Source organism: Podarcis bocagei (assembly GCF_964188305.1).
Source record: "Podarcis bocagei genome assembly, chromosome: 5".
Lineage (NCBI taxonomy): Eukaryota > Metazoa > Chordata > Lepidosauria > Squamata > Lacertidae > Podarcis > Podarcis bocagei.
The window spans coordinates 89,966,201-89,990,456 of NC_138129.1; the positions used below are offsets into that span (position 1 = coordinate 89,966,201).

Sequence of the window (24,256 nt, forward strand, 5' to 3'; positions counted from 1 at the left end):
TTAGAGGATCGTATGATGTCACATCTGCACAAAGAATTTAAGCTGCGTCGGCTGTCTTTCCTAGTTCTCTGCTGCATCATTAAAATGGGAAGAACACATCTCACATACTTGGCAGCCAAAACTTCTTTAACAGGGCACTTTGCCTTCCTGTTCAATCTAATACAGTGGTACCTCGGGTTACATACGCTTCAGGTTACAGACGCTTCAGGTTACAGACTCTGCTAACCCAGAAATAGTACCTCGGGTTAAGAACTTTGCTTCAGAATGAGAACAGAAATCGTGCTCTGGCGGTGCGGCAGCAGCAGGAGGCCCCATTAGCTAAAGTGGTGCTTCAGGTTAAGAACAGTTTCAGGTTAAGAACGGACCTCTGGGAGACTTCCGGTCGGCGCCATCGGCTAATGGCGGATCTCCCTCCAAGCTCCGGAGGGGGTCTGCTTCACGAGTTCGGGTCCTGTCTCTACGGCGAAGCGGGGACCCTTTAAAATTGCAGGCGCGGAAGCCTGTAAGCAAGGAGACTCGGTGGGCACCATTGCGCCCCCTCCCGAAATCGCAAGGGAGCCTTTTTAAAGGCGACTGTAGGGGCTGCCATGCGTGCGCAGTCCGTACGGGATGCCACAATTTGGGCTCTGAGCATCTGTGCCTGAAGAATCCTGCATGCTTTGCAAATACAAGCATTCTGCTTAAATAATTGTCAGGCTGGTATCATTTGTACTCAATTCTGATTCTCCAGCTCACTGGCAGAGTCAATGAAAACATAGTATTGTCCACGTTCCATTGATACATGAAACTGTCCCTAGTATTCACAGGAAAACACATTTTTCATGAAATTTCTTTGATTGTATACCAAAGAATTCCACCAAGACCTTGTTTAGTCTTACTCTCTGTTTTCCCAGAGTATGAGTAAGATCCGCTATCTTGTAAGAACATGGTTCTGTTCCTTTGGGCAGTGGTTCCAGTGGAAATAGCCCAGCATTGGAATTATAGCTCCATTTTTTTTTACACTGGCTGCCTTGTGGAGTGAAGTCTGGGTTCGTTCATTGCAAGAAAAGACTGACCTCAAAAAAGCAACCTTACTAGATACCTAATCAAGTCTGACTGATCTGAGGTCACCTGGTGACCCCAATTGACTTATTTTACTTGCCCCAGTATTAGTGGTGGACTTCAAAATAGCAATTTGCCTTTTCAAAAAGAATCTTATATTTATACTTAGCTTTATTGTTGCTGGGTTTTCTTTTATTGTTTGGGGATATAATTGTCAAGTAACCCTTTTATTTTCTTTATAAATGAATTTTTGAAACTTAAAAAAAAAATTCAAACTGTATGTGAAATATTGTATGTGATGGAATAAATGTTGTTTTGTTAAAGGGTGGGGAGTCTTTCCTCCTGGTTTTTTTTTGGGGGGGGGTATATGTTGAAACTAAAAAAAAAATAAAGAAGGAAAGCTCAGACAAGAATGCACCTTTCAACTGGTTCATAACTTCTATGTTTCTTATTAAGGAATACAGCTTTACATGGAAGCTTTTATTTATGGCACAAACAGAACTTTCAGATCACAATGAAGACAACACTGCTGTTCATTCGTTTCATCCTTTACTTATTTAATCGGTTTATACTCTGCTTTGTTGACCTGTAGGTCTCCAATGCAAGTTTCAATAGTACCAAAAGAAATCCGATTCAAGGTTAAACAACTCTAAAAACTTCATTTTGATGGGCAAAAGAAGAGTGAATTTACAGGGGGGGGGGGGAGACTACAAAAATATCAGACATTCAAAGAAAACTTGAGAGCTGGCATCACCATTAGAGTAAATGAGGCCATTTATTCTGACAGCACATAATGGAAGCAGTGACAATACTCTTGCCCTCCGCTGCAAGCCATCCTGTTCCTTCTCTCTGGTTGCAACATCCATTAAAAAATTGAATTATCACAACATATAACTCCCTATTACATAGCCATAATATTTATTTACATTATTTTTTCCCCATCTGGTTTTATTCCCCTTCTCCTGGTCTTGTATTTCTCATAATATATCATATTTCCTTGACAATAGTGAGTTATATTTAAACATATTTGTTCCAATTTTGTTAATTGCTTATGCATGCCTTTAGTTCTTTAAATATGAATAAAGCAACATCTGATTTCCAAAACCTCCATTATTGGTTATTTGAGGGGTTTTCTGCACTTAGCCTTTATAGTGGTATGGTTACTGTTTGATCCACTGTTTTTAATCTTTATACAGCTGCACTTTTCATTGTGCAATTTAAACATACCGTATTTTTCGCTCTATAAGACGCACTTTTCCCCTCCTAAAAAATAAGGGGTGTTTGCATCTTATGGAGCGAATGCAGGCGGGAGGCTCTGCTCAGCGCTCGCTTTAAAGAGCCATGTGGAGCGTGTGTGCGGCTCTTGGGGGCTTTTCCCCGAAGAGGGAGAAGGGCAGCCCGTCAGTCCCTTCTCCCTCCTCGGGGAAAAGCCCCCAAGAGCCACAAACATGCGCCACGTGGCTCTTTTAAGGGAGTGCTGAGCAGAGCCTGTGTGCATCCCAGGCTCTGCTCAGCACTCCCTTTCATGAGCTGCGTGGAGCGTGTATGTGGCGCTTGCAGGCTTTTCCCTGAGGAGGGAGAAGGGCAGCCCATCACAGGCTGCCCTTCTCCTTCCTTGGGGCAAAGCTTCCAAGCTCTTGGGGGCTTTTCCCCGAGGAGGTACCTGTATGATGTCCCCAAATTTCAGTTAGTTACCACTTAGGCATTAATGGGAACATCCCTGGGCTCATGCTCATCTAAGCCTTTGCTGTTCCATCCCTGACTGCATTTGGTTTATGAATTTCACATTTCCCTAATTTCCATATCCATGATTTTTCTTTTATTGAAAGCACTGCATATTCCAATGCCTAATGGATATTTGCTGGTTGAATCATCGAGTCATTGCAGTTAACAATGAAGCTTGAAATTATCAACTACCGGTAAATAGGAATTGCCAAACCGCCATTCTTAAATTCTTTCCCCCCTCTCCCGGGTGTCTCTAAATATTCTGTGAATTTCTGAGTCCAAAATAATTCGATCAAGTCATGAAGTTTTAATTCTTGTAGTTGGGATACTTGGTGGATTATTATCAATACATTCTTTAAATATAATCAGATATGAAATTGTCAACAATAATATATTAGGCAACATAGTCCTCTTGATATCCAGCCATGAGAATACCCCCTGTGCCCATTTCCTCATGTCAGTGTTCATTTTATTAATAATTACATCAAAATTACTATCATAACGTCTAGAAGATTTTGTGATATCAAGATTCTCAAACATCACATTCCAACCAGATTTCTATTTTGCATGTGCCTTATTTGCTATTTTTTATTGTTCTTCCAAGTTAAGTCCTAATGTTCTGGACTTTGTTGGATTAATGCCCAAAGTGCTGAATTTTTATAGGATATCCATTAAGCTAGTAAGCAAGCGCCACGGGTTCTATAATGTAAAAACTATATCATCAGCATACGTATATAGCTTAGAGCTCATTCCTCTTGACTGAATTCCTACAACCCCTACACCACTTTAATCCATTATTGCCATATTTGTAAAGGAAGATTAAACAAAAGTGAAGATAAAAGACAGATTTGCTGCACCCTTCTATATAATTCATCATTTTATTGAAAATATACAACTAGCACCAATCATTTCCTTTGAAAAGATGGACATACGCATACACACACACACACACACACACACACTGATGTCTTGAAAAAAATATCCCAATTCCAGTGTATCTTAACATTCTTCTGCCCATGGCTTCCCCCAATTTGACACCATTCAGGTGGAACAGCAATTAATCTACCAGAAGGCGAGCTTTATTCAATCAAGTCATCACTGATTTATGGAGTCACTGAGTGATAAACATGCATGTACCATATTTTTCCATGTAAAAGACTGGGGGGGGGGTACCAAAAAACAGGTTTAAAATTGGGGCTCGTCTTATACACGGGTAGTGTTGAGGGGTATTTTCTTAATTTGGAGTCCCCCAGAATAGGTGCATCTAATACATGGGGGCGTCTTATACACAGAAAAATACGGTAAGTGAAGTACCCATCATTCTTCTTGGGCTGTTCCTATAGTTTAATGACATCAACAAAATGACTTTCTCCTCCTCCTCCTTCATCTTCTTCTTCTCCTCTTCCTCCTCCTCCTCCTTCTCCTCCCCCTCCCCCTCCTCCTTTACAAATTAGTGGTACAATCATATTGTGCCTCAACATTTTTATTATTATTTTCAAAGTTGTTTTTTAAATATATCAACAAATCTCAACAGCTGCAAACTAATTATGTGAAGGTTAAAATAAATCAGATAAAAATAATCCCTTTGCTTCAGATGAACTAGAAGAGATTATTGGACTAAGGATGCTTAATTGATATGATTTATAGATGTTTATGGTGCTTGATCTTTGAAAGACATGAATAAGATAGGCAGCTAAGTACCAGTCAAGCAAAGAATTGGAGGACTGATTTCCCAGTTAATCTTAATTCCTTAGCCCCATGCAGGAAAACAATCTTCAATGGAGAGCTGTGACAGAGCGGATGCATGATATTTGAATGCTTTTGGAAGCTCTTTGGAGATACTTTCTAATTTACTAAATGTATGGCATGTCAAATACAATCTGTATTTTAAGTAATGAGACTTAAGTTTAGTTAACACACCACTACAATCACATGCCCCTGACCAGTGCTTTTTTTCTGGGGGGACGCAGGGGTACGCATACCCCTAAACATTTTGTGACTCTAACGGAAGAAGAAATGGCTACCGCCATTGCAACAGAACTGACGATTCACCATGCTAGAGAAGAAACTAAAAGTTGAATTTCCTATCATGGTGTTTCCTGAGTCTCAGATGGAAGTGAGCGTTTAATGTGTGAAGTAGGAATTGTAATCTAGCACGGTGATTGGTCAGTTTCGTTGTTACCACCTCTGATGGCGGCTTCATTTCCTTTCCCAGTGTTCCCGGGAAGAATCGGGAAGATGTTAGTGCACACAACCTCATGCCAATGTGGAAGTAACTGCGAGCTGTCAGCTGTGTAATATGAGGTAATGCATGTTCTTTGTATTTTTGTCCATTTACCGTATTTATTTTTCCTGATTTGAACTATAAAAAGGTGGTTTTCTTGACTCAAAATGAGAGTACTCCTAAACATTTTTATTTTTTTTAGAAAAAAGCACTACCCCTGACTTACACGATCCATCTGCTACAAAAAAGGCAAAGACTAATTGCAAGAGTAGGTCATAGCCTACCAAGGCTGTGATGTGTGTAAACTGAAAGATATTGTCATACTCTGCTGTGTGTAGGATTGACTTGCTTGGGCCCAGGGCTGGTGCTATCATTTGCCCAAGTAGGCAACCACTTATGTCACAGACCTTGGCGTGCCTGGATTTGACACTTTTAAGAGACTTAAATTTTAACCCCACAATCCACAAGACTATTCAAAATTATTTGTATGCTAAAACATTTTCTTTTGCATCTGAAAAAGATAACCAACGAAGGTTGTCCCACTAAAGGAGAATCACGTTTCAATCTCCATTCCTTCCATATTATCAAATTTCATGTTAGGGGAGGTTAATCATGTCTTCTAGTGCCTTCCTGTCCATTTTCTGATAAGGGAGTGAATACATAAAGTATCAAGCTCTATCATTTTCCTCTTTTAACCTCAGGACCTGGTCTGAGCCTTGTAAAATCAGAAGGATCTTGTGTAAGTGAGCAGAGTCTTTAAACCCTTTTAGGTTGTGCATCACTATATCTCTTTCTTTCTTGACTCTATAAAGCATTTTACGAAGTGGCTAAGGTCTCATGTTTGCATAAATAAAATTTAGAAGTGATGGAGTTCCAGTCCAAAACATCTGGAGAACATCATGTTGGCTTTCCCCGAAATAGTCAGCACCGTTAGATGTCTCCTACCACTTCAGATAAACATCCTAATATGGAAGTTACCGGTAAGCTACCACAGGATGTTGGTGAACCAGATTGACTCCTCTAATGGATAGGTATTTATCTAAAATCTACCTTACATTATTAAACACCTTTATATACAATTTCATGTGGCTACCTTTTAACCACAGGTAATTGATGCTTGGGGGACACTGGTGGCGCTGTGGGTTAAACCACAGAGCCTAGAGCTTGCCAATCAGAAGGTCGGCGGTTCGAATCCCCGTGACAGGGTGAGCTCCCGTTTCTGGGTCCTTATCCCTGCCAACCTAGCAGTTCAAAAGCACGTCAAAGTGTAAGTAGATAAATAGGTACCGCTTCAGCGGGAAGGTAAACGGCGTTTCTGTGTGCTGCTCTGGTTTGCCAGAAGCGGCTTAGTCATGCTGGCCACATGACACGGAAGCTGTACGCCGGCTCCCTCGGCCAATAAAGCAAGATGAGCGCTGCAACCCCAGAGTTGATCACGACTGGACCTAATGGTCAGGGGTCCCTTTACCTTTAATTGATGCTTGGGGCAGTTTGAAATTGAGGTCATAGCCTTCGGAGTGACAAGATTTGATAATGTGCTATTCCTCCCAGGGAATGGTGGCTGCCATGGGTCCATTTGGCCAATGATACTTTTTTTCAAACAGTGTCCCTGGTACAACATGACATCAAACCCCATTACTGCCTGCACGTTAAATTGGCTATTATATGCTTTAAATAGAGGGTGGGTGTGGGAAAACAAGGCAGCCTTCAAACCAGCTCAAGTTATGTGAGCCACACTTGAGTCTGGAAAGTGTGGATTGGGTGAATTTCTCAGGCACCCCAGAAATTGGTTGTTGTTGCTTAGTCGTTTAGTCGTGTCCAACTCTTCATGACCCCATGGACCAGAGCATGCCAGGCACTCCTGTCTTCCACTGCCTCCCGCAGTTTGGTCAAACTCATGTTCGTAGCTTCGAGAACACTGTCCAACCATCTCGTCCTCTGTCGTCCCCTTCTCCTTGTGCCCTCCATCTTTCCCAACATCAGGGTCTTTTCCAGGGAGTCTTCTCTTCTCATGAGGTGGCCAAAGTATTGGAGCCTCAGCTTCACGATCTGTCCTTCCAGTGAGCACTCAGGGCTAATTTCCTTAAGAATGGATGCGTTTGATCTTCTTGCAGTCCATGGGACTCTCAAGAGTCTCTTCCAGCACCATAATTCAAAAGCATCAATTCTTTGGCGATCAGCCTTCTTTATGGTCGAGCTCTCACTTCCATACATCACTACTGGGAAAACCATAGCTTTAACTATATGGACCTTTGTTGGCAAGGTGATGTCTCTGCTTTTTAAGATGCTGTCTAGGTTTGTCATTGCTTTTCTCCCAAAAAGCAGGCGTCTTTTAATTTCGTGGCTGCTGTCACCATCTGCAGTGATCTCTCACTGCCTCCTTTTCTTCCCCTTCTATTTGCCAGGAGTGATCTTCATCAAGGTCATTTGCCGGGATCTCAGAAAACAAGTGGGGTTATCTGCAAACAGCTTTTCCATAAGGAAACTCAGACATAATGTACCTTCTTGTAACATAGGCTTACCAAGTATGCAAGACACAGAATACTGTGAAAGTAACCCATGGCATCTCCTTATCTACTGCTGGCATTTCTTGCTACAAATGACCCACCTATTCACTGACCCCTCTGGAACGTAACACTGTTCACCTAACCATTCCCTTTTCATCCACGTAGCACTTTAGGGAACAGATTATAGTGCAATAAAAAAACCTGGCATTTTACCTCTGTCCATGGGATTCTTGTTATGTTTGTAGTAAAGGACTTTCTTTATATACGGGTCAGCAGGTTCAGATTTGTACATTTGAGTAAGGCCTTTAGTCTCTGTACTACTTAGCACTACCCTCATGGTATTAAAATGACATTTCAAAGCCAAACTGGATGGCTGTTTCCGATTCTTGTTAACTTTGCTGTGACTCACTGTACTGCAGACTTCTAAACGTTATCATTTCTACGGGAAGTCCTTTTTTTTCTTTTCTTGTTATACTCTGATGCAGGAATCTATAAGGTGTGGCAATGTGTTTGTCCAATTAGATAAGAGACCCAAACCATTGTTTGGAAGAGTTGCTACCATTGACATCAGAAGTCTGATTATTATTCCTCACAAGGGCATTTCCATCACTTCCCTTTGTATCACTAGATGTGTATATTTCTTTTCTTTTCCCTTTAGAACTGACCAAACATAGTTAAAAAAGCACACACACCTCCTCAGAAGCAATTATTGTTAAGGTATTCATAAGGAGCTCTGAGACGTAACCTTTCCTTTTCCTCTCCTCTTAACAACTCTGCTCAAGTTGTAAAGTACTCCAGCAAGATTTCACAAAGCAAATTGCCAAATCCTCTATTCATAGCTATAGCCTCACTTCTGTGATGCTTAAGATTGACACCTGGTGCTCCCTGGTTGGAATATGTGTGCATTGTGTAAGCCAATCTAATCTTTGCTTTTATTATTACATTGAAAATGGTTTATCTTCCTCTGAAAGTTTCCATTGGGTTTTTGCCACATGCGCCATTACACTGAAGTCATCTTCTTTTCTTGCCCACAGTGGTGGTTTATAAAAGCTGGACAAAAGCATCATTTCAGGAGGCCTTGCCCTTGCCTTTGCGTATGAGAGAGGACACTCTTTCCATCAGTTCAATGAAAGGCCTCTTTTGTTGACGCCATTTTCTCTCACTTCCTTGTAAAGAATAGGCCCTGGCTTCAGAAAAGGAGAAAATATGGAGATGGTTGCCAGGTGAAGGGAATCAACAACACCCTCCTTTATTTAGGTGTTGGTTGGAGGTGAGGAGGGTGGGGTGGGGAGAATGATATGAATGTCTAGACTGAGTCATTCACATTGAAGCAGCCTGACCTCATCATGTCCACATAAGACGGGGTGAACCTATGGCCTTCCAGGTGACATTGGATCCAACTCCAATCAGATCCAACCAGCATGGTCAATGGTCAGAAATGATGGAAGCTGTAGTTCAACACTATCTGAAGGCCACAGGCTCCTTAGCCCTGAAGTAAGTTCAGGTAATGTCTGAGCACAAAAGTGAGATTGCCAGAGGAGGATGGTTCACCTGCAGCAGCCCTTAATGAGTATATTTTTAGCTGGTCAATTTGGTGCAAGGAAGCTTGGCTTGTCCTAGATTTCCTCACTCTTGTGTCAAGGCATCTGTTGATTATAACTTTCTCCCCCCCCCCCCCACATAGAGTCATGTCTTCTTGGAGAATTATTCAAGGAAATGTTCACAGAATTTCATCAAAATTCAATGAAGCTGAAAAAATATATCTATGAATAGCATTGACTATAAATAAAATAACAGGAATTTATATTCTTGTCCAGGACATGTGCTACTTTTTCACCGTCTGTTTTTCCAGTTATCAACTGCAGTCTTTCTGTACTTGATGCATTTCCATAGTATTTTGCGAAATGCTTTTTTATATAACAACCATAATAGCTGTCATTAGCAGTTCCTTCTTTCTTACAAGTATTGTATTTCATTATCCTTGATAATGATAAGCATCTCGTTAGAGATAATGCAGAACAAAAGCTGGAGCATATGCTTCAACAAATTATGAGTAATTCTCTGTATAGGCTGGAGCAGATATAACTGAGGCACTAGTTGAGTTATGGCATATAAACTGTAAGTAGTTCCAGAACATTCTGGGCACACAGCTCATTTTTAGCAGGCTAGAAGATATTACCTCCCCATCTCAGAATGATTATACTGGCCAAACAGTCTCAGTGGGGTAAATAACTACTCACACTTATAGGGTCCATCACATGCCAGTAGATATTCTCCTTGAATTTCTCAAGGAGAAATTGAATGTGTTTAATAGAATGGTTTCTAAAGAATGTCTAGTGATAACTCAACATCTCAATGCATATGATTGCCATCTATTAATCTGGCAAATTATTTAAATGCATCAATGGTAAAAAAATTGTGGAAGATTCAGGAACAAAGTTTAATTTCTGCCAGGGCTCACAGTCTGTATCTCACTCACATATAGCATGTTTCTAATTCACATATAAATTAAAAATAGATTATGTACCACTGGGCAGTTATAAAGTGCATTTCTGCACCAATGGGTAACTATAGAAACTTTCCACACATCAGAGATTGTGACAGATCAGAGGGGAATATTTCTAGAGAGACTTGAGGCTTGGCAATATTGTCTGGAAATTAGGCACTAAATGGGGAATAATTGGGGGCATGGCATGGGTGTTTATTGTTTTTTAAGTGTTGAATACAGAATCAGAAAAGAGGTCACTGATGCCTGATGGTTATTATGGCTGATTCCCTTATATTGCACAACTGTATAGAAGTGACCATGCAATGCAGATTCCTCTGTAACTAAGGAGGTTCCCGCTATTTGTTGCTCGGTTGCAGCTCCCACCATTTCTGACCATTGTCTAGGCCAACAGAGGTTTATGGGAGCTGTAATTCAACAACATCTGGATGGCACCTATAGCATGAATGTTGTGAACCTGTACATCGTAGGCTCAGGTTGTCTATGTGTGCAAATAAACCATATATCATAAAGACACTGCAGTCTCTACTGTGTTTCATTTTCCAAAAGAAAATACAGACTCTGGATAAGCACGCCTGGAACTGCTTATAGATTGGGGTGCCGTGTAACACTGTGTGTATCTTGTCCAGACTGCAAGGGTTATACATAGAGTTTATCAGATGCCAACTCAACAAAATTGTGTGTTCGGCTATGCTCAGAGATATTAAGTGGTCCAGAGTCACCCAACGAGCTTGGTGGCTAACTGGGGATTTGAGTCCAGGTCCTGCTAGGCAAAACTTAACACTGTGCTGCTTAAAATCTGTTCACTGTTATTGATTATGCCATACTTTAACAACTTTGAAAAGGTGGACTGGCAAGATCAGAAAATGATCAGAGAGGTAAATGTTGATTGTCTGCCCTAGGAAAGGTGCCGTAGTTTGAAGCATTGGTTTTGGCAACAACAAATCCATTGTTGGCCATAGAGAGCAACAGCGATCTTCAGAAGCTGGGTGCAGAAGTCCCTTGTACTTGCCCAGTTAATAAAGGAAGCCTGGAATACATCTTGCATGTAAGTGACTCCTAAAGTTTTATCCTTTCATTTTTCAGAGTTATCTAGCAAGAAACCTCATTCTAATTGATATCATTGTACTTACTCTTTTGCTTAATTGATTCATTTTTCCCGCATCCCTCCTGAGCACACTTGGAGCTTACACATCACTTAAAAGGCATTTGGAAATTTAATTAGCCAAACTTAATTTTAGAAATTACACTCTGATATCATCAGGTCATTTCCTTAATCCTGTTCACACCAGGATACTAGACCCGAAGTATCAATTAGTTACTGCCTTCTATTCCTACCATGTTTGCTTTATGATTGTGGTAAGATGATAACAGCAGAAAAAATATGGGCAAAGATCATGATCTCGTTTTAAAGGAACATGCAATAATTTCTAGAGCTGGTTTATCAGATTCCACCTGTTAGCTATTCCCAGGATGCTCAGCAAAGGATGCCAGCAACCGAATCACATAAAAAAAAATAAAATTGGCAAATTGAAAGGTATAAATTATTTTTTCAATGGTCCAGTTTTCCTTTAAACTGGAAGGCATGGCCTATTCTAGAAAGATGAGTATTTAGTCCTTTAAAGGACATGCCTTTAAAGAGATGTGCTGTCAGCAGAAATCTTCCTTAAATAATAAGGAAAGAGATGTCAAGGGAAATTATTCTAAAGGAAGAAAGACTGCTAAAAAAAACCCTGAGACACAATTGCCAAGTACAACAAAAATGGGTGCTTGTGCATTGAGCAAAACAGTCAGATGGGCCAAAATCATCACCCAGTTGCGCAAAACTTTTCTTCCCTCAATGAAAATGGAAGGTGATTTTCTGCCACTTTCTTGTGGAGGGGAGAAATAAGGCCCAGCAGCCAGGTCATTTATCCCAGTCCTGGGCACAGAGCCATCCACTGCTATTGGCCAGTTGGCACCGCACCCAGAGGAATGCCTACCAATTCCTGAAACCACTGGCCAATTTGGTGGCAGGAGGACATTCTGGACTGCAATAGGGGGCCCGGGGCCTGCGCAAAAAGGGGCCAAACATACTTCCCCAAAAATTCCAGATGAGGAAGGGCTTTCCTTTTATTTTCCTTGTGGGGTTTTTTAACCACTCACATTAGCGTAATGTTCTCTCTGTGGTTCTCTGTCAGCTGCACTTTCTGAAATGCCTTGGACACAACATGTGATTTGATGTAACATGGAACTGACCCTAACTTATTCTGGAGAGTGCAGCTGGTAAGACATTCAATGATTTATTTTTAAGTAAAAACAAAAAACTATACTTTTTTTGGGGGGGGGGAATCTTTGGCCTCTTTGTAAGTAAGATAGGTGGCATATACCCCCCCTTCACATGTTCCCCATCCACCCAACAACTAGTTGAAAGGAAGAAAAAATATTTGTAATTTTCAGCTCATCTTTAGAAAATACAGTTTCTGACTTCCGGTTTCCTGATTCCTTAATGGCACAGCTCCCACAATAGTGGAGACCATTAGCGAAGACAAACAAGGATGATTTGAGGGTAATTATCTTTGTAAGCTCCCCCCACAGCCCCGGGGGAGATAGTCTCAATACCTGCCTTTCATTCCAACATGGAGGTAAGAGGTAGGGAGACGCTGAGCGCAAAAGCACTTTGCTTCTTGGTAACCCTCCAATGCCACCATTAAGAGCAGCAGTTCTTCTGTTCATTAAGAGATTAATTAGGATTAATGCACAGATGTGTGTCGGTAATGATGGGACAAGATTAAGGACTGCTGAATTGAAACAGCTACATGGTCATACATTGGAAGAAGCAGAAAATTGGGTTAAAGGTGTGTGAAAGAAAGTAATAGAAGTGGAAAGAAATTGCAATTGAGTAGATTGGAAGTCTAACACAAGGGTGGGGTGAGGGGTGGTGATGGGATTGATCTGTGGGATTGAGTGTAGGTATGTTTGAACATTTTTAAGGATTGTATGAAATGTATGTTTGTATGCTTGTATATTCGTAATATGTGTGTATTAATGCTGAATTATTTTAATAATAAAAACTTTTCAAAAATTAAAAAAAAGATGTTCACACACACACAAATTGGAAGATGATTTCATTTGAGCAACAAGATGGTATGTGTTGGGGAAGGGGAGTCAATCACTTCATTATAAATCATTTGTTACATAAATGACTCTACAACACCCCCCCCCCCGAGAATGCAAAAAATAAATAAATAAAGCAAGTGAAGAAGAAAGGAGATGGGAGTACAGGTATGAATTATAATGAAAAACAGGACTGTATGAGGAAAATATTAATGTTTAGAATAATTATAAAAAGGGCTTGGAGCCTCTGCGGAGTTAATTTTTTTTACTTGCCCCCTCATGGGACTGGAATTTGAAGACCCGTCGGGGCTCTGGCAGGGCCCCAGATTACTCTTCTATTAATAATTATAATTAATTGCTTTGACTGGACATGGAGGGGAGAACTTAGAGGCCCGCCAGGGCTTTGGCAGGGCGTTGGGTGACTCCCTGCTTGAAATCGAAAATGGAATTTTACAGCTGCATCAGAAGAGTTGAGAACACAGAGAGAGCTAGACCTCTCCAGAGTAACTCTGAGTCAACAGAGCCGTAAGGCACAAAAGAGATCAGGAAAAATGAATATGGACATAATATTTGACAAAGAATGAAAGGAATGATTGATGGAAAGTAAAACCTCGCACAGGAAGAAGAAAGGAGAACTTCACTTGTGAAATTACAAATTATTATATGTGTTAATGTGAATTGAAGTTAATTATTGTAGCTGTGGTATAAGGGTTTTTATCAAGAATGGATTGTATTTGGTTTGAGCAATAGTCTGGAGGGAATCTAGACCTTGAAGTACAGCACATGGGAAGCCACATCAAATTTATAATTGCCTATGTAATGGATCTGTTTGTGAATTGATATTGTTATTTGGTATTATGATAATATGGCACATATTGGATTTTTGTAATTGAAAATTAATAAAAATTATTTAACAAAAAGAAAGAAATTGCGTGTGTTTGTGTGGCCTTTCCTGTCCTTTCCAGAAAATCACTGTGCTGCATGAAAAAGGGTCTAGAAGTTTTTTCAATCTGTTAAATAAAACTGCTTAACCCACTAAAATATATATTTAAAAAATGAATATTGTTCAATGTGTAATAGAAAAAGAAGTAAGAAATTAGGTTAAAGGTTTGTGAAAGAAAGTAATAGAAGTGGAAAAAAAATTGCAACTGAGTAGATTGGAAGTCTAACAAAAAGGTGGGGTGAGGGATGGTGATGGGATTGATCTGTGGGATTGAGTGTAGGTATATTTGAACATTTTTAAGGATTGTATGAAATGTATGTTTGTATGCTTGTATATTTGCAATACATGTGTATTAATGCTGAATTATTTTAACAATAAAAACTTAAAATTAAAAAAAAATGAATATTAAGGGGAGCTATGCCCATTGTTAAGCAAGGTAACTAAAATAATGGTGTCATGTTCTCGGTTGTGACACGTCCCCTTGCTGAGTGACTTGGCTGAGGACTTTGGGAAGAGCAACTATTTGAGGTTACTTCAGGCAAGAGGTGAAAGCAAATATGTTTTCCAGTGCTTTGAAGAAACTTTCTTCCTCTCAGGTGTAAGTAGGATTCCTAATTCTTTCTACATCTTTTGCTATTTCTCAAGATTTAGAAACATTGGGAACTATGTCATGGTTAGATTCAGTCCTTTTTTTCTCTCTTTTTAAGAAAAAAAGATGCCAGTACTCACCATGAAGTAATTACAATAAGAGCCACACTTTTAACATGGGGGAGGTGTCGATACTGCCTATCCTTGAGTAAAAGGTAAAGGGACCGCTGACCATTAGGTCCAGTCGTGGCCGACTCTGGGGTTGCGGCGCTCATCTCGCTTTATTGGCCGAGGGAGCCGGCGTACAGCTTCCGGGTCATGTGGCCAGCATGACTAAGCCGCTTCTGGCAAACCAGAGCAGCGCACAGAAACGTCGTTTACTTTCCCGCCGGAGCGGTACCTATTTATCTACTTGCACTTTGACGTGCTTTCGAACTGCTAGGTTGGCAGGAGCAGGGACCGAGCAACGGGAGCTCACCCCATCGCGGGGATTCGAACCGCCAACCTTCTGATCGGCAAGCCCTAGGCTCTGTGGTTTAACCCACAGCGCCACCCGCGTCCTATCCTTGAGTACCCCCCCAGAAAAAGCACTGTTTAGATTATTTTTAAAAGATTGTCCTCAGGGCCCCCTTAGATGCTTTGAGGGAAATGACTTGCATTCTCCCTTGTGGGCATCATCACAAGAAGGGCATCTCCCAGCTTTGGAGGGTCTTTTGACAAGATGCCGTCCTCCGTGGGTCCATATCCTTGCTGCCAGGTGCCCCCCAATGCAGCGCAGAGATAGAGTATAAAGGGAATAACTATAATCCATTTTCTGACCTCCTCTCTTTCCTCCCCTAGATTTCAAAGGCTGCGCAGGCCAAAAAACCATGGCCTGGTCTATAAGGAAGAGGAGGAAGATGATTTAGTAATTGTGACCCATAAAAGGGAAGTGGTTGTGAAAATCAGATTAATCCATGTTCAACCCTTCAAGGCTCAGGGGATGAATGTCCCTCAGACAAAGGTAAGAGATCACCTGTGTTCATGAGGAACAGTGAGGCCAGAGAGAATCTGGCTTGCTGGGGAGGAAGGAAGGAGGCAGGTCACTGATTCACGAAGACTTCAGGGACATCCCTTTTGAAGAAGAGAGAGAACAAATTCTCTTTAATTCTGTCCTTTTCCATTATGGTGTAGTGCCCACTGCAGTCTCTCAGGTTTGCAGGTGTGCCCATGGGTTCAAAGGGTTGGCAACTCAAGTTAGACTGCTGGACTAGGACTGGGGGACCAGGGTTCAAATCCCCCCTCACCCATAGAACTGAATGGGTGGCCTTGGGTGCTCACTGCCTCTACGCCTACCTCACAGAGCTGTTTTGAGGATGGGATGAGGGGAGGAGACTCACGTAAGGCGCCCTGAGATCTTTGCAGGGAAAAGGGAATATCAATGGAATAAGAAATGCATAGTGAATGAAAAAATAAGTATTTTTCTTTTTCTTCCAGGCCGAAAACTGTGGGAAGAAGAAGGCCAGCAGCTGCAGCCCAGCTCCCCTCCAAAAAGACCCCCTTCCCCCTTCCACACAATCCCAAATATATAAATAAATAAATAGATAGATAAGTTACACCTGCTTGTGACTTGGATACATTTTTCTTTGACTGTAATAAAGATCCTATTACAAACATGCTACTCCTGGATCATGATTTTATCCTTGGATGTGATTTTTCCAACCATTGTGAGCATGGAAGGATGTCCTGGGTGGGTTGAGAAATTCCATTCAGTTTGTGCATTTTAAAGAGGGCCTATCCCACAGGCACACTCTGGAACGATATTGTGAGAAGCCTCTCCAATGTTGTTTGAGGGGTGCGAGGTTCTAGGGGTCTTGGCACTTAACCAGACTTTGTGCTTCCTTGCAATGAGGCCCAACAGCCATGATAATGTTTTCGGTTGGCACGCTTATTTATGGTATGAATAGGTGAAAGTACATAAAGGATTTGTAAATCATGTAATGAGGAAAAAATTGTGCAGATTATGGGATAAATATAAGAAAGCAAGATAACAAACTTTTTATAAAATAATATAATTTGTTTATTCAATATTTACAAATAAACAGATAAGAACACTGGCAGGGTTATTGTAATAACCTGCAATTTTATAAGAGTATATATATAAAGTAGATAATAAATGAGTAAATTAAGTTAATTTGGAATCTGCAGAAAATATAAAACATAAATTTAAGGAACTGCAGAAAGAGGGGGAAGGAAGTCGAGTTTTGAAATGTTAAAAGGATTGTAAAATTATTAAAATGTATAAAATTGAAAATCATCAATAATAAAAAAAGGAATGAGGCACAACAGAGACTGCAGAGTCTTTTTGATGTATGGTTTATTAACACATGTATACAGCCCGGCTCTGGGATGAAGAGGCGCGCAGAATTACATCTCACAAGGGGTTTGTTCCCTACAGCAAAGCAGCACTGGACTCCAAGACATCTCTCTACCTCTGTCCCAGCCTTCCTTCGGCGAGCCTGCCAAGGTTGTTCTGACCTTCAGCCCCCATACGGATGTCTTCTAATTTCCGCCTCCTTGTTCCCATAACACCTTTCCCCAAAACCTCTTTGTAAAAGGACAACTTTTTACCAGTGTGACATCACACCCACATTGCCCTGGCAACTTGCTCCTCAGTTACCCTTTTGTCTTCTAGATCATCATGATCACCATCATCATTTACCATATTTTTCGCCCTATAGGACGCAATTTTTCCCCTCCAAAAATGAAGGGGAAATGTGTGTGCGTCCTATGGGGCGAATGCAGGCTTTCGCTGAAGTCTGGAGAGCAAGAGGGGTCGGTGCGCACCGACCCCTCTCGCTCTCCAGGCTTCGCAGACCTCTCTGCAAGCAGCAGAAGCGCTCCCGCTGCTTGCGGAGAGTTGCCTGCATGCCGAAGCCTGCGCGCGCTGAGATCAGTGTGTCCAGGCTTCGCGGACCTCTCCGCAAGCAGCGGGAGTGCTCCCGCTGCTTGCGGAGAGTTGCCGGCATGCCGAAGCCTGCTCGCACTGAGATCAGCGCGTCCAGGCTTCGCGGACCTCTCCGCAAGCAGCGGGAGCCAGCGCTGGGCTCCCACGGCTTGCAGAGAGCTGCCTGTTTGGGGGCTGGGGTCGGGGGAAGCTCGGACCTCCCCCGCCCCAGCCCCGTGCCTGGGGGGGAAAAATAATTTTCCCCCCTTTATTTCCCCCCCCCAAAAAAACTAGGTGCACCTTATGGGACGGTGCGTCCTATAGGGCGAAAAATACGGTATTTGTATGCCGCCTTTCCATAGTTCAAACTATGCCCAAGGCGGCTTACAACATGACAAGATTTACAGAATTACAAACAGAAGAGAAGTCATAAACAATAAATACAACACATCAGAAAGCACACAACCAAATGGAAACAATTTCCACGTACCGTATTTTATAGGACGCACCAGACCATAGGAGGGGGAGAACGGGGGGGGGAATCTCCCCCTCTCTGCGCAGCGCCCCTTCCATTTCTCCTCCTGCTTTGCTGAAGGGGCGCTGCGCACAGAGGGAAAACTGTGCAGTGCCTCTCCAGCAAAGTGAAGCCTGGAGAGCAAGAGTGATCAGTGTGCACTGACCCCTGGCTCTGGCAGCAGGCTTCAGGCGGTTATCCAAAAGCCTTCAGAGCACAGCGGGAACTCCTGCTGTGCTCCGAAGGCTTGTGGATAGCTGCCTGAAGCCCCTGGAGTGCAGCAGGCATTCGCGCTATGCTCCGGGGGCTTCAGGCTTCAGGCGGCCATCTGCAAGCCTTTGGAGCATGGCGGGAACTCCTGCTGTGCTCCGAAGGCTTGCGGATAGCTGCCTGAAGCCCCCAGAGCGCAGCGGGAGTTTGCCCTGCACTCCAGGGGCTTCAGACGGCTTCAGCGAAAGCAACGCGAAGCCTCCGGAGTGCGGAGGGAGCGCTCCCTCTGCGCTTCGGAGGCTCCATGTTGCTATCGCTGAAGCCAAGGAGCCTGTATTCGCTCCATAAGACACGCACACATTTCCCCTTCATTTTTGGAGGGGGAAAAGTGCATCCTATAGAGCAAAAAAAAAAAAAGGTAAATCATAAGATATAAAACTAAAGATACAACAATAATAGCAATAACAGCAACAGCTCTCTCAACCCCCCGGAAACAATACTCCAGCCCAAGAATCTGTTCAACAGCTTCAGCTTTTTTTTTAGCTGGAGTCAGTCAGCACTCCCAGGCCAGATGGAAAATGGCCAGCAAGGAGGGTGCAGGTCTTCCAGGGCTCACAGCCAAGATGATCTCATTTAAAACAACACAGATAAAAATGAAAAACCATAGAATCATAGAATCATAGAGTTGGAAGAGACCACAAGGGCCATCGAGTCCAACCCCCTGCCAAGCAGGAAACACCATCAGAGCACTCCTGACATATGGTTGTCAAGCCTCTGCTTAAAGACCTCCAAAGTAGGAGACTCCACCACACTCCTTGGCAGCAAATTCCACTGTCGAACAGCTCTTACTGTCAGGAAGTTCTTCCTAATGTTTAGGTGGAATCTTCTTTCTTGTAGTTTGGATCCATTGCTCCGTGTCCGCTTCTCTGGAGCAGCAGAAAACAACCTTTCTCCCTCCTCTATGTGACATCCTTTTATATATTTGAACATGGCTATCATATCACCCCTTAACCTCCTCTTCTCCAGGCTAAGCATGCCCAGCTTCCTTAGCCGTTCCTCATAAGGCATCGTTTCCAGGCCTTTGACCATTTTGGTTGCCCTCCTCTGGACACGTTCCAGTTTGTCAGTGTCCTTCTTGAACTGTTAAACCATTTAAAAGCAGCTGCAGTTCTTGTGAAGCCTGTCAAGCTCCTCCCCAAGCTAGGTGGAGAGAGAATTAGATGGCTTTTGTGATTAGAGGCAGGGCCATCATCTTCCTCTGTCCCTCTGTCAGAAAAACAAGGTCAGCCTCTCACCTTACCTAAATTCTCAAAACTCTGATTAGACCCCAGCACCCAAGAATTTAGAGTGGGGAATCTGGTTTCCAGGGATCTGGGGGATCCCTGTTCCTCCACTAACACATCACACCATGCAGATCAAAGCTCAGCCGAATGCTGCAATAAACTTCTCCAGGAAAGTCATGTGCAGAATAATACATATATGAGGTATCCCATGCACAGAAATGCATATATTTGTGAAAATAAAATGGAAGATATTAAGGAAAATTGCTAGAATGTGTACATCAGGCAAAAATGAACCAGCCCATCTCATTGGTACTTCCAAAGCAATAATAGCAGAGTATTTGACACAGGAGATCATTGTTAAGAATTTTGTGGATTTGAAAGCACTGTCGTTAATGTTGTGGTATTATTTTTCGGGAAGGAAATTGGCATTGTTCAAGATAGCTGCTCCTCGCATGGGAAGTTGATTAGGAAGCAAATAAGGAAGTTATTTCAGGACTTGGTTCCAAACGTGACTATTGCATATTCTCCATCATCCCTAGTCTTTAATGTCACGTGCACAAGATTACACCTGTGTAAACTTGGTGGATCAGGTGGATTTCTGGTTGGGTGGGTTATTTGAAATCACAATACCTTCCACCAGGATGCGAAAGGCGACACAAAACCCCTCCTCCAGGTATTTTGTCACCTCCCTGTTAGGATATGTGTGCAGCAAGAATAACATGGCTGCAAGAGAAACTGAGGAGGGGGCTGGGGAGAAAAACGTGCCATTTTCAGGCAGGTCCCTTTGCCGATTGGGAGCCTGCAGTAGCAGCAGCCGTTCTAAGGTCCTTCTTTCCTGAAGTCGAACCTGAGTTCCAGAAGCTAAGAAAAAAAGGTCCTGGCAGGAAAACATTTGGAACGGGGATGAGAGCCACCACAGTGCTCATATTAATGAATGTAGCGACATTTATCCCTGTGGCATGGGCCGTGGTTGAATTCCTAGCACACCCTACATGGAACCTTCTGAGGTGGCTTCAAAGATTTGACTACGTATGACCTTCTCCACCAGATCCAACCAAGTGTCACTGTCATTTACATCCCATTGAGCTGTATGATCCTCTGCAGCCATTTCCATAAACTCCTCGCCATACTCTCAGGCTGCAGTTTTCCCCAACATCAATTTGACTTTAGGATGATATGCTAATAGTTAAAGAGGTGCCAGGCCCTGTCACGATAGGCTCACGATATGACAACTGCGTAAATAGAGAACACGGTCATCCAGTTATGGAAGTTGCTTTCAACAGATTTTCTTTCTTTTGCTGCTCGGCTTGTTTTGACTTTATACTACATGATAAAGCCATTGATAGTAAAGAAAAAATGTCTATATATTCGCCGTTGAGGAGGTATTCACGAATTTTCCTCCGCGGACAAATCCCTGGAGGCTAGTCTGTGCGCTTAAAATTTGATTCCCTTATGTGCCCCTTTGTTTTGTTTTTTTATAAAAATTTTTTATTGCGTTTCTTTCCATAGGTTAACAGATTTGTTTACATAGCAACATGCAAGAAACATTTTTTATATATGAAGAAAGATAAGAAAAAAAGAAGAAAAAGTTGAGAAACTTTCACAACGTTTTGGACCTCCTCACATCCTCTCAGCATTGCATTCATTATTCTAGCCAGTTCAGCAATTTGTTATCTTGTTTCCCATCTTATTATACCTTTAAATTTATTATGTTACCAATTTCGAAAATTTGTAATTTAGTTTTAACACTCTTAATAAACATAATATTTTGTTTCTAATTTGTCTCGTTTTTTTCCATCAATACTTACTTTATCATTTACTTAGATAAATTGCAGAAGCATAACGTTTCTTAATCGTGCACAATCTTAACATTCAAACAACTTATAATATTTTTGCAAATAGTCCTTAAATTTTTTCCAGTCCTCCTCCATTGTTTCTTCGCTCAGATCTCGAATTCTGCCAGTCATTTCTGCCAACTCCATATAGTCCATCAGCTGCGTCTGCCAGTCCTCCAGTGTGGGTAAATCTGGTGTCTTCCAGAACTTTGCAATAAGAATCCTAGCTGCTGTGGTTGCATACATAAACAAGGTTCTGTCCTTCTTTGGCACCTTCCGGTCCACCATGCCCAGGAGAAAGGCCTCTGGTTTCTTAGAAAAGGTATATCTGAATACCTTTTTCAGCTCATTATGTATCATTTCCCAAAAGGCCTTTACTTTCGGGCAGGTCCACCAGAGGTGAAAGAATGTCCCTTCTGCCTCCTTGCATTTCCAGCACTTATTATCAGAAAGATGATATATTTTAGCCAACTTGACTGGGGTCATGTACCACCGGTATACCATTTTCATAATGTTCTCTTTCAAGGCACTACATGCCGTGAATTTCATACCGGTGTTCCATAACCTTTCCCAGTCCTCAGACATAATGTTGTGTCCTACATCCTGTGCCCATTTTATCATAGCAGATTTAACTGTCTCATCCTGTGTGTTCCATTTAAGCAGCAAGTCATACATCCTCGAAAGTACCTTAGTCTTTGGTTCTAGTAACTCCATCTCCAGTTTCGATTTCTCCAACTGAAAACCCCCTTTTTTATCCATTTTGAATACCTCTTGAATTTGAGCATAATGTAACCAATCTCGCACCTTACCTTTTAGTTTGTCCTGGCTTTGGAGCTTCCAATTATCTCCAACTCTTTCAATCAATTCCCAATATTTTGGCCAGTAGGCCTCCATATTGGGCCTTTTTTTAGAAATCTTGGCTTCCACAGGTGATAACCACCTCGGGGTCTTACTTTCTCCTTATGTGCCCCTTTGGAACCTAGGTCCTCCTCGCCACAAGGGGCTGAGGCACCATTCTCACGCCAATGCCTCTTGTTTCTGCATTTCCAGGTGCACTTTGGGAAGCCAGGTTATTTAGACAACCCTTAATCCTATCTTCTAAGTCGCTATCAGAATAATCAGACATAACTGGGGACTCTGATGAATCTGAAGAATCTCTCCTGGACTCACCTCTGCGTTTCCTGGTTCGGTGGGATCTCTTCTTCCTACGGTGTGGCCTATGTGATTCAGGGCATGTGGAACTGTCAGAAAAACTTGAGGAGGGAGACCTACCTCTGTGTCTAACCATCCGAGAACAGCGACAGGGAGAACAAGATTTTGCCATGAGCGCCTTGGCCTACTCCAAGTGCTGCCTTAAATGGGCAATAGTTCCGTCCCTGTTGTCCCTTCCCTAGCGACCGAGAAGAGGAATATTCATTAGAAGAGGAATAATCAGGCGATGAGGGAAAGGAAGGACTCACCCGAAGCCCTGAGGAGAGAGCTGACCACTTGATGGTGGTTGCAAGGCTCCCAGATGCGGTGGGAGAGCCGACCCATGTTGCCTTCTTGCCTCCAGCAGAAACACACACACTTGGAACACTTCCTCCCTGAAGAGAGTGCCCTCTTCTTAATCTTTTTAGCCACCTGCACGGCTCAGCTAGGAGCGCCCCTTGCCATGCCCTTATGTGTGCGAGGTGGAGAAATGACCCCTTGTTGTTCGGTTGTGCTAGCAGGCGGCATGATGGTGCTGCTATTGTTGTTACTATTACTCTTATCAGTGTTATTATTATCTTAATAAGGAAAAGGACTGAAAAAAATAGGAAGGGATACAGCAAAGAGTTAGAAGAAAGAGGCACAGAGCCACAGAATCTAAGCCTGCGCTTAGGGAAAACTGTGAATATAAAACAGAAACTGTGACCATCTGAGTGTGTGCGCATTCTTAGAACCAAGCCAATAGAAAACTGCCAAGTGGGAGGAAAATTCTTTAAAGGAGCACACCATACCCAGGCCGACAATCATAGTAAATTGCAGAACCTAAAGATTCCATGATGGCGCAGCACAGACAAAATGACTGTGAAACAATTCAGATATAAATTGTGCAGGTAGAACTGTAGAGTTGGAAGGGACCCCAAGAATCATCCAGTCCAACCCCCTGCAATGCAGAAATATCCCACTACCCCACCATAAGGATCCAACATGCAACCGTGGCCCTATCAGCATCATGTTTTAACCGGCTGAGCTGACCAGGCACTGGTCCACACCTGGAATACTGGGTCCAATTCTGGGCACCAAAATTTAAGGAGGACGTTGAAGGAATTGGGTATGTTTAACCTGGAAAAGAGGAGACTGAGAAGAGATCTGATAGCCGTCTTCAAATATCTTAAGGGCTGTCACATGGAAGAGATTTATAGTCTTGTTATTACAGTATCATTTTCGAGCATAGACAAGCAACTCTCTGCAGGGATAGCAGTTGCCCACTCTAACTCCTCCCCATGTCAGCAGCAAGAAACACGCCAACGGGATATCCTTCTCCTTGTGCCCTCCATCTTTCCCAACATCAGGGTCTTTTCCAGGGAGTCTTCTCTTCTCATGAGGTGGCCAAAGTATTGGAGCCTCAGCTTCACGATCTGTCCTTCCAGTGAGCACTCAGGGCTGATTTCCTTCAGAATGGAGATGTTTGATCTTCTTGCAGTCCATGGGACTCTCAAGGGTCTCCTCCAACACCATAATTCAAAAGCATCAATTCTTTGGAGATCAGCTTTCTTTATGGTCCAGCTCTCACTTCCATACATCATAATGAGGTCAGCATGGTGCAAATGCACTGGCAGAGCCCATCTGGCACCCCTGCTAGGGCATTTTCACCATTCTAAACTCTCTGC

At 42.5% G+C, this 24,256-nt stretch overlaps 2 protein-coding genes across 2 annotated transcripts in view; both read left to right on the forward strand.

Annotated features, from left to right (window-relative positions):
* LOC308587082 (uncharacterized protein) overlaps positions 1-24,256 on the forward strand; it is a 715,982-nt gene that overhangs the window by 6,681 nt on the left and 685,045 nt on the right. The window lies entirely within an intron of this gene.
* LOC308587745 (uncharacterized protein) lies at positions 14,552-16,205 on the forward strand (the record flags this gene model as incomplete). The annotated part of the gene is made up of 3 exons (XM_081195511.1): positions 14,552-14,640; positions 15,471-15,633; positions 16,107-16,205. The coding sequence occupies exons 1-3, from the start codon at positions 14,600-14,602 to the stop codon at positions 16,203-16,205; spliced, it is 303 nt and encodes a 100-aa protein (XP_081051637.1). The 5' UTR covers positions 14,552-14,599.